At 40.5% G+C, this 11,356-nt stretch overlaps 1 protein-coding gene across 1 annotated transcript; it reads right to left on the bottom strand.

Moving 5' to 3' along the window:
* Positions 1–239: 239 nt before the first annotated feature.
* Positions 240–4,281, bottom strand: LOC113078677 (ATP synthase subunit beta, mitochondrial). Its single transcript, XM_026251011.1, has 10 exons — positions 4,127–4,281; positions 3,127–3,300; positions 2,864–3,038; positions 2,415–2,536; positions 1,605–1,789; positions 1,370–1,528; positions 1,174–1,296; positions 873–1,085; positions 584–785; positions 240–504 (listed from the first exon to the last, which is right to left on the bottom strand). The coding sequence occupies exons 1-10, from the start codon at positions 4,230–4,232 to the stop codon at positions 407–409; spliced, it is 1,557 nt and encodes a 518-aa protein (XP_026106796.1). The 5' UTR covers positions 4,233–4,281; the 3' UTR covers positions 240–406.
* Between the last annotated feature and the right edge of the window lie 7,075 nt (positions 4,282–11,356).

The raw sequence follows: 11,356 nt of genomic DNA, 5'->3' as shown, positions 1-11,356 counted from the left end.
TACGTTAACCTTTTTTACACTTCAGGAACCCACATTGGAAGTATTTTTAAATACTAAAGAACCATTTTAGTATTAAAGTCTGTTCAACTGCGGACTCGCTACAGTTAAGTGATATTGAAAATTGTGTACATTTTGTGTCACGTTTTGACCATCGATTTAGAGGCCTTATATTTAATGCATTATGTAACATTGTAGGCTTTATAATGTTACCCAATTAGAAAATCCACAGGACCAAGAGAAATGGTTCACGGTAAGATTTTTATTTCCATCTTCTCAACTCGGAAACATTAAATAGAACTTCAGACTGACCAGCGATAAAGATACAATTTGTTTTTGAATGTGACGTTACAAACCAAGTGCTCCTCCCTTTCATTCAATCCACCCGAAAATGTTTAAACAGACTCATTTACGAATGCTCCTCAGCCAGCTTCTCTGCCTTCGTCACCACCTCCTCGATGGGACCCACCATGTAGAAGGCCTGCTCAGGCAAAGCATCATACTCTCCTACGGAAACAAACGTTATGAGCAACACAAACACCAGAGGCGGATGCAAATCAACAGTCAAGACAATAGAAGGACTTACCAGCCAGGATAGCCTTGAAGCCTTTGATGGTGTCTTTCAGGGGCACCAGCTTTCCCAAGTGTCCAGTGAAGACCTCGGCAACTTGGAAGGGCTGGGACAGGAACCTCTGGATCTTACGTGCACGAGACACAATCAGTTTGTCCTCCTCAGACAACTCATCCATACCCAGAATAGCAATGATATCCTGCAGGGACTTGTAGTCCTATGATGAAGAACGGGAACAAGGTTGTCAAGATCACAGATTTGATTAGGAGTTAAGCGCACGGACAAAACATTCTTTGGCGCTCACCTGGAGGATCTTCTGGACGCCACGGGCGACGTCATAATGCTCTGATCCCACAATATTGGGGTCCATGATACGGGAAGTGGAGTCCAGTGGGTCCACAGCGGGGTAGATACCCAGCTCAGCAATAGCTCGAGACAACACGGTGGTGGCGTCCAAGTGAGCGAAAGTGGTGGCAGGGGCAGGATCAGTCAAGTCATCAGCAGGCACGTAGATGGCCTGTGAGAGAGAAATGACACTGTAGAACATGAAAAGATCCGGGAAGTGCAAGTGTGTATGCCATACAAACTGAAGACAGGAAGCGTACCTGCACAGATGTGATCGAACCCTTCTTGGTTGTGGTGATTCTCTCCTGCATGGTACCCATGTCAGTGGCCAGAGTTGGCTGATAACCCACAGCAGAGGGGATACGACCCAGCAGGGCAGACACCTGGGAGAACAAAAGCCAAATCAATAAGACGCTCAACTTAGGACCAGGATTATCAAACCATCCCGACACGGACCTCTGATCCGGCCTGGGTGAAGCGGAAAATGTTGTCAATGAAAAGCAGCACATCCTGCCCCTCCTGATCACGGAAATATTCAGCAACGGTCAGTCCAGTCAGAGCCACGCGGGCACGGGCACCTGGGGGCTCGTTCATCTGTCCGTACACCAGAGCCACCTGACGGACACCAAGAGGACCTTGTAAGTTACTGTAGTAGATTTTAAGTGGTTTGTCGGAGGAATCTTAGAAGTACCTTTGAGGTGGTGTCTTTCAGGTTGATGACACCAGACTCAATCATCTCATGGTAGAGATCGTTTCCCTCACGGGTTCTCTCTCCTACACCGGCGAACACCGAGTAACCACCATGAGCCTTGGCCACGTTGTTGATCAGCTCCATAATCAATACAGTCTTTCCCACACCAGCACCACCGAAAAGACCTGAAGAAACGAGACAGGGCCTTTAATTAGCTAAAGCGTAGCAATGTTCAAAACAAGCACAGGCGAATTATAAGAGTCCTTACGCCAGCATTTAAAATAGTGTTCACCCAAAAGCTGAAAATGATCATTTACTCACCCACACATTTTTACAAGCATGTACAAATTTATTTCGTCTGAAGACAAAACATAATATTTTGAAAAGTAAAATAAAACCGGGGAATAGTCAATGGGAACTAGCAACTGTTTGGTTAGATATTCTTCAAATATCTTTATGTATAATAGAAACTCATACAGGTTTAGAGCAATTTGAGGGTGAGTAAATGATGGTTTAATTTTTGGGTGAAATATCCCTTTAAGCATCAGAAGTTTTGAATGCTTGAAAAACATTTAAAACAAATACAATAGAAACCATAATAAAATCACTATCATTTAAGAATTATTTAAAAGGTTTAAAAAACACCAGGAGATACACTCAATTCTATGACAAATAGAAATTGAACTAACAGTTTTTATAATACTATGGATGTCTTTACTGTAACTTTTTATCAGGGTATTGCTTTCTGGATTAAAGACCTAATTTTTAAATTAAGCTTAATCTTTTTAACAGACGCATTTACACTCATACCGATCTTGCCACCCTTGGCGTAGGGTGCCAGCAGGTCTACGACTTTGATTCCTGTGACCAGAATCTCCTGCTCGACACTCATGTCTGTGAACTCTGGGGCCTCAGCATGGATGGCAGCAGTCCTGGATAACAGATCACAAACAACATTCAATTATCTACTTTACAAGAGGGTAAAACTCATTAAGGAGCTTGCAAACTACATTCTTGAATAACACCCCTGAAGCCTCTCTTGCCTTCAGATTACCTTATATCATAAAAGACTACAATACCCAAGAAGTGTCGCTCGTGGATAATTTTGAATGGTGAAAAACAACATTCAATATGGCCACAAGTCAAGTCGGAGATAATAAGCTTGGCGACCAGTTTTAGAGAATTTGAGGTTTCCCCAAACAAAGATGCTTTCCTGAGAGGCATTTCAAAGGGTCATGAATTGTCTGAAAGGGACTCACTGTTTTGTGGTAATTGGTCCTCTCTCATCAATGGGCTCACCGATGACATTCATGATCCTGCCAAGCGTCTCGGGTCCCACAGGGATTCTGATGGGTGCACCGGTGTCGAGCACCTTCTGACCGCGCACCAGTCCCTCGGTACCGTCCATAGCAATGGTGCGGACGGTGCTCTCACCTAAAGAGCAAAAACAGTTACTTCACAAATCGGGTCATGACTTTACCATTCAGATTCACTTGATTTGGTAGAGCTTCGGTCAGATTACCCAGATGCTGAGCCACCTCCAGGACAAGCCTGGTGTCACGGCCGGCCACTTCCAGGGCATTGAGAATCGGGGGAAGACCCTCGTCAAACTGGACGTCCACCACGGCACCGATGACCGCGACGATACGTCCACTGGCGGTGGCAGCAGCTGCGGCAGGAGCGGCATAATCCCTGCCTGAGAGAGAGAGACAGAAAGTGTAATATAACTTTTAGTATATCATACGTTTATATGAATCCATAGGTTTTAAATGGAATTCTTCTAACATTACTTGTTCAATTGTTATTTCAGTTGCTATATTGGTCCAATTACACTGTTGTATATTGTAGCTTTTCCTATGCATGCTTTGGCAATGCAAAATGTACTTTTGTCATGCCAATATAGCTAATTGAACAGACAGAGAGAGAAAGAGAGAGAGAGGCAGATGAATATCTTAAGAAACTGATCATCTGTCGTAAAAATGTTAAGACATGCATATGCAGGCTCGAAAGCTTATATTTAGATTCGTCACGATAGTTTTTTACTCGGTGTCTTGAGAAATCAAAACAGGCTAATGAATGAACGTACGCACGCAAGTCAAGCTTCTAGATTTTTAAAAAAAAATCCAAATATGTTGGGATTCGCCTGCTATATGCATTTACAGCTCGTACGTGTCTATAAATGTGTTTGCATTAATTCGTTATCTTGTTCTACATATTTATCTGTACCATGACCTCCCGGTTTGCGAACAAGCTAGCATGACACATAAAGGAAGGTCATTCCGGATTTCACAGCAAACGGATTTAGTTGTTGACATCAAATGAAGTATTCCGCTGTCAATTTAATTCTTCTACAGGAAACAACACACATGTAGCATATATGGCGAAGACAATCATTGAAAACGTTGACGGTAAAACTTTGCGGCCTGCGCTTGCTGTCCGCATGCTGCCATTTAGCAGTGACGCAGCTATCAGGAGGTCCGCTTTAAAACAGAGCGTTTTAAAAACCAACGAATTCTACTCACGAGAAAACAGTGCCGCTGGAGCTCCGCTGAGGGCCTTCAGGGGGGTCACCCCGGGCTTGAGAGCTTGCAAAGCCCCGGTGCAGCAGCGTCCCACAGCTCCTAACATTGTTAAAATGGCTGAAGGTGGAATGGGGCAGAGGCTCGGCAGCTTATATATAGAGCCGCTTGAATCCGACAATGCGCATGCGTCGCAGACATGGCGACACAGGAACTGAGCGTCTGCGCATGCGTCACTTTTGAAGGACAGACTGGGGATCTTTACAATGAACTGAAATAGCTTTATACTGCATGTGCAGGGAAAATGATTTTGGCAAAATATAATACCCTGCAATACATGTATAATTTGCATTTATATAAAAATAATAGATTAATACCAGAACGCTTTGTTATTAATAATATACAGAATGTGTAATAGACGCAATATCCGAGCAAGTATTTACGCGTGGTCCTCATCTGTTTTAGAGAATAACACACATGAAATTATTTTTAGCATATTATATATAACCGTGAAACTAAGTCAAATCTCACACTTTCTTACACTTTTGCCAGTGTCAGTGACATGTTTAGCAGTCTGTGACCTCTAGGTGTCGTAGTTGTGTAAACGTTTTATTCAGTCATCAAACCTAAACATTGTTTTTGGTCAAGAGTCTCAAGACGTGTATTGTGACAGTTGAACAAGAAACACCTTATACAGTACGTCTTGCAGTATGCATACTAGCAATAAAATGTTGTGGTTAAAGGCCAATAGACCCATTATGATCTGTTCTGACAAACAAATTAAAATAGTCCTGTGTTAAAGATGGTATGCTTATTGCATTAGCAGGATTTCCTCGACAAACGAAACTGAAAATGAAAACTGAAATTGTCTGTGCAGTCATGTTCAATTAATATGAAAGCTAAATAATACGTAAATAGTTAATTGGTCAAAAGTTGTGTATGGAAATCCACCTACATATTAATTTCTGACAAATTGTATGTTTACTGAACAGATCATACCACAGTCTTCTTGAATGCATAACCTATAATGCTTCAAAGTGCTGATCTCATTAAGACTGTTTAATGATGCAGAACAAGCAATTATTGGGCAGTGACCTATACTGCCATATTGTAATGTCATTCAGCCGTTGATTGTACTCAAAATAGTCCACACACATCCGAAAGATCCTCATGGTTATATGCATGGGTGAAAATCTCTGTAGGTCAACAAATATTTCCGTAAGCCACCCGATGAAGGGATCAAAGGCACATAGAAGTCTGTAACATTGGCTGTACCCTGATGTGCATGTGTAACATGTTGATGCGTCTCAGAAGCAGCAGTAATTGTGTTGTGTGCACAGATGGTGCAGCAGCACAACTGAACAAACAGGCCTGAGCTGTTACGGCACTGCCTGTACAAATCTGTGCTATACGATAAAAGATTTCTGTGTTCAGTGCATGTGATATAAATCCATTATGGACTTGCACAGGTTGAGTTTGATTCATGCCTCACATATCAGAGGCTGATTTTAAGGTAGTCTTGTTATTTGTGTAGATCTTTGACTGGTGTGAGGTTTTTGTCTGTCAGGGTTATCAGGAGGAACAGCTGTCTTAGTCCTTCCTCAACTGATAAATATTTGAGCTCATTTTTCCACCTGCTTATAATTTTTTCATCGCAGTTTATTTAATCAGATTCATTGGACCAGAATGAGACTCATTAACAGTAATTACTAAGTAAACAAACAGACAGGAAGAACAGCAGATACAGTGTTGAACGTGACACTGAAAGACACAATAAAACAAGACAAACTCACTGAGATGACTTGAAATGGGTTACAAATCATTAACAGTTTGGACTATTCTAAGTCAGTTTGAAGTGTCCATTCTATTTATTAACTAAGGTATGCAAAATTAAACATCAGAAGGCTATATGTTGTTGTTTTACACTTATATTTGTGGATGCACCATATATTTGCACCATAGATGTTATCAGTTGACAGATTTTTTTTTTTTTTACATCAGTCAATAATGAATCATTAATTGTTCATGTTTATTTTCTCTATTTGTACAGTTATCTTACTATTTACCATCAGTTAATGCTTGCTTAATCTTTAATAACACCGTTAAATGTAATGTTTACAGAATCTCAAAATGAATATCCATTTTTCAAACTGTACATTACAGATTTGTGATGCTTGAATTCACGTGCAGCATCTGATATTAGCGTGTTTTATTTTTTTTTATTTAGACTAAATAATATATAATTTCAATAACAACATGGCCATACCATGAAAATAATTAGCAGCTTACTAGTATTTTCAAGAAAAGTAAAATATGCATTTCTCTAGCTTTAAGTCTTTACATCATTACATATTTCATAAAATAATTATGTCAAAGGCACAACTAAACAATTTTATCTTCAAAAAGAAGACGCATTTAGGGAAAACTTCTGTTTAACTCTGTACTGAAACCTGATTTGTTCATGTTTGTTTAGCTGCACAAAACAATAGTGATTTAGCCCGTCAGAAAGGGTGGAGCCGACCTCTATATAAGTAAGCTCGGAGCGCCTTTCGTCAGATAATTTTCCTTCAGTAACGAGGATCATCTCTTTGCTGACTCTGGAAGAAGGCAAGTAGAAGAAGAAGCTCTGCTCGCCGCCACGATCGAGGAAGCCCAGCAGTGAAGATACACCTGCAGCCATCCGTCGTTTGAAGAGCAATTTTCAGAGAGCAAATTTCCTGAAGAGCAAATATCAGTGTACGTTGTTGTCCAAATGTCACTCGCAGGCCACCTTGCTTCATAGGTATTATTGGGTCCGAACGTCCTGTACAGTGAGGGCTCTGAGAGTATATGTAGAGTGATCTAGCCTGTTTAGACAGTCAGAGCAGCTTTTTGTTTGCTTTGGAGGCCACCATAAGCAAGAGTTTCTATTGGTGAGATTTGCGGCAGGTCGCCGCAGTCCACATTTTCCAGATTTTACAACTAAGATGTCCCTGCCCTGCAGGCGCAGATTTGAAGAAATTGCTATTCTTCCCCCTTTGGCAAAACTGGTTATATATGCTTCTCAGCTACTAGCTTGGGGTACATCATGTTCTTAGGGGCCCTTAATTAGCACTCAAAACCTTGGTTCTCTGAGATAAGGGAACGAGCATTGCATCACTTGCCACACTATAAGCTGCACGCGAATCGATGACTGTCGCTTCAGTCATATGATTTGGTGAATAGCACTCTGAGCCAATTTATATAGGGGTTGGCTCCACCCTTTTCCGACCCTTAATGGCACCATAAAGTGCCATTGGTTTGTGCAGCTACAAAAACATGAACAAAGTTTTCCCTAAATGCGCCTTCACACAAAACTTGTTCGCTCATCTCAGGGAACTGAGGTTATATCAGTAACTGGAGCATTCTTTACAAAGACTCAACATTAAATTGTTTACATGTGATATGCATGCACGCAAAAAAAAATAAAAATAATAATCTGAAGATTTAAATAAGTAAAATCAAGCATTTCCACTGCAATCTTGCAGAATAAGGTTAATCTGCCTCCCTCAAATAATTCATCCAAGTGGTCTAACACATGTCTGCTTATTCACACTAATAAACGTCTCATTTTAAGACCGTGATATGATAACTGACATTTGCAAATTCGCAGTTTGATATCCAAACTATGAGGGCAGGTCTCCAGGAAGGTTGGTGGGGCTGCAGTTGGTGGAGGAGTTTGGAGAGTGTGTTGGACTGAGCTGAATGGCTGTGGTGTCCTGTAGGGTGGGCTCACTGGTCTCCATCTCGAACACGGCTCTGCCCATCCTCATCAATGGCCAATGGTCCCGTCCAGCAGACATGTGAGAGCTTTGTCTGATGGGTCGTCGACTGCAGATGCAACACGCTCCAAAGAAAGAAAAGGCCACTAGGAGGAGGATGGGCCCGATGATAATGGGAGGGTTGTTTAAGGGAAGGAGTTTGGTAAAAGCGAGAGCACCCACTAGGGTGATGTTAATGCCCGCCAGCATGATGCAGAGCCCACAAGCACAGCAAAGAGCTGGCGAGGGCAACCCCTTAGAACGAAGTGCCCTCCTCTCACCTGACTGTGCATCTTCATGAGAGAAAACCATCCTCTCTAAATGCCACTGACTTTCCTGACCACTGCATGAAAAGGGAAAATGAGAGAAAGAGAAAACAATGAGGCGGCGAGCGGTAATGAGTATTATAGCGATGTGTTGGTCCAACATCCGCCTGTCTGTTCATGTGTCATGTCAGCACCGGCTGTGAGCCCAAACAATTCAATTAGAGCCAGCAACACCAGATGAGTCTGATGATGTGAAAGATTTGACTGCAAGGAAATTACACTACTATAAAACTTTATTACTCAGTATGTTTGCATGACAAGGCATAACGGTTATGTAAATGTTTTAATCAGATGTTATGTCTGCATAAGGAATTTAATAATGAACATCATGGTTATTATTTATTATGTTTACATCATATACACCATGTATATTTTGCTCAACTGTTAAAAATTCTGAATTATTTAGAACGTTTCACAATCAAAGTTAACATTCAAACTATTGAACTGATAAAATAGACAGATAGAGACAGACAGACAGACAGACAGACAGACAGATATATATATAGATAGATAGATAGATAGATAGATAGATAGATAGATAGATAGATAGATAGACAGACAGACAGACAGATAGACAGATATAGAGACAATCAGATAGATAGACAGAGATAGATAGATAGATAGATAGATAGATAGATAGATAGATAGATAGATAGATAGATAGATAGAACATTCTTAGAACATAGAACATAGAACATAGAAACATAGAACATAGAAAATCTATCTACACTCAATGGTTTAGAGTTTTTTTGTCATTTGCCTACTTTTAATAGCATATATTTTAATCTAAAAACGATATATTTTCAATATGAAAACACTCAAAGTCCGTAAATAAACTGCGAGCAGCATTACTCTGAAAATGAACGACTTCCCGCGCTACGGGTAAAAATAAATTCTTTAAACTCACCAGAAGATGAGATTTCGTAGAGTTGGCCGGTATTGTCCTCTATTTCAAGCGGATCTTCGGGAGATTCAGGTGGTTCTCCGGGCTTCTGAACTTCAGCCGCAGGAGAAGCGCTTCTTCTCGCTCTGAGCGGATGGAGATGGAGTCATTCTGCTCATCACCGCTGGAGGCGCTCTCGAGCTCCGCTTCACCACTCCGGCATTCAGATGATACACGAATCCCTGTGTTAACCTTTAACGCTTTCAGGTTCGGCTAAAAACATTACAACATACATGATGCACAATTTCTCCTCAAACACTTCTAGTAGAATATCAATACACTTGGAAACAATCATTAACATCTCCAGTTTCTCATGACACTGATACCCAAGGATCCACAAGGCCTGTCTGCTCAGTCTCCTCCACAAGGCTAAAGAGGAATAAATACACGCTCTTTTCAGTGCAAGAAAGAATTGAGGAACCCTTTGGTTATAAGCTCTCAGGTCAGGGAAGATAGTATGCACTGGCTGTTTATCAAAGTCTCTTTAAGAGTAAGGGTATTCTGTAGTCTTTGTGTTTATTCAGGTCTTTTACATCACAATCATAAAAATTCTGTTATCCACAACAACAATCCACACTTGTTGCTGTATTAAGTGCATTGAATAAAGACTCAAGTGTCAGTGCAACCTGCTTCATTTCTCAAAATTGGAAAACCAAATTAACACCTCTGACCTAGGAACTGTTCCCAGAGTTGTTAGGGTTAAATTGCCATTCCATAGACAGCATTTGTGAAAATCAGCATTTGATTCGCCATTAGAGTATCACACAAGCATTGAATACTGAGAACATAGCCATTGATGTGAGGTAGCGCCCTCTAGAGTCATCCCTGGTACATGAAACACTTCATCGTAAATGTACTTACATAACACATGGACAACCACTACATTCCATTTCATCTCAAGTCAAATAGCATTTTAAACAACAAATAACAGGAAAAATAATCGTGCATGTTTTGTAATTTGAAGATAACTGAGAGGTAATTAGTTATTTGGCACAATAGGAGCTCTGCCCCCCCCCCCCCCAAAATGGCAAACATTACACTTAATACAAACAAAAGTAATAAAAACGTACTCCATCTTATAACTAAATCAGCTATAGGACAGGCTCATCACCCCTGATGCATAGAAAACAGTGCACTTTTACAAAACAAAACTAATTTTTTGAAAGTGGAACCATGAAAAAATATAATTTTAAATAAAAAATATAATCATCTGAAATCTGAAAAGATAAAAAAAAAAAAACTTACTATGCAATATTTACTAACTATCTAAGCTGAAAAGTGTACGGTCAAATGTATATTATACCTCATCAGCACCTTTGTTAAAGCAATAACTCTCAATGCATTTCCACTTAAGACACATGGCAGCCATGGCTTTACATCAGCTCAAATAAACCAAAACATTATTCCCTCAACAATAACTGCAAACTAGACTACAGCTAGACCCTATATAAAACACATAGAAAATTGGAAAAGTAACAAAGCAAGATGTCCACTGCCTTTATAGTAAATTTTTAAATGTTTAAACTTTTAAGTTTAAAAATGCTAATGTTAAATAAAAAGCCTCACTGATATGGGCAACAACATAAATCAACATCTGTAGAATACCCTCAGGCTGAGCACCCTTTTATATTAGACTGACAAACACTGCCAGCCATAAATATCTGGTAAATAAAATAATTAAAAAGCACAGTTTCTGATGCTTAAAATACATAAAACTCACATTACACAGAGCAAAAGACCTGTATATAAATTAGAATTGTCTGGATGTTTTTGGTTTGTATATATAAGGCTAGTCTGTGCTACAAGTTGGTAGCACTAAGCCTGTGATGCATATACATGTGTGTTATGCACAAGTTAATGCCCATTCAGTTCACCAGAGAATGCATGTGTATGAAGGCTTAAACACACTTTGGCGTGCACGAGTATAACCGGAGCATCTGTAGGGAGGGCAGGTGTCAGGTATTGGTGCGCAGTGCTTGAGACTGTGCTCTGCGACGGGCTAATCTAGAGTTAGATGGAGGGGAGAGCTTCATGGAGCAGACCACAGCACCAAAGTCCTCCTGCTCTTCCTCCTTCTGAGACAGCTGTCGATTGAACGCGATGGCTTCAGCGGCAAACTGAGTCAGGTCTTTAGTGCTGCAGTTTCTGTGGGTTCAACCAGAGAGACGGTTAGAAACATTGCAGA

The sequence above is a fragment of the Carassius auratus genome, unplaced genomic scaffold (genome assembly GCF_003368295.1).
Source record: "Carassius auratus strain Wakin unplaced genomic scaffold, ASM336829v1 scaf_tig00026318, whole genome shotgun sequence".
Taxonomy (NCBI): domain Eukaryota; kingdom Metazoa; phylum Chordata; class Actinopteri; order Cypriniformes; family Cyprinidae; genus Carassius; species Carassius auratus.
The sequence above is the reverse complement of the archived record's forward strand: the minus strand, read 5'-3'. Positions and strand labels throughout refer to the sequence as shown.

What these genes read in the sequence shown, in the direction of transcription:
- LOC113078677 (XM_026251011.1), bottom strand. Translation starts at nt 4,232, where the DNA reads ATGTTAGGAGCTGTGGGACGCTGCTGCACCGGGGCTTTGCAAGCTCTC. An exon ending in TGAAAGACACCACCTCAAAG is followed by an intron (nt 1,529 to 1,604) that starts GTACTTCTAAGA and finishes GGTGTCCGTCAG; the next exon opens with GTGGCTCTGGTGTACGGACA. An exon ending in TCACCCAGGCCGGATCAGAG is followed by an intron (nt 1,297 to 1,369) that starts GTCCGTGTCGGG and finishes TTGTTCTCCCAG; the next exon opens with GTGTCTGCCCTGCTGGGTCG.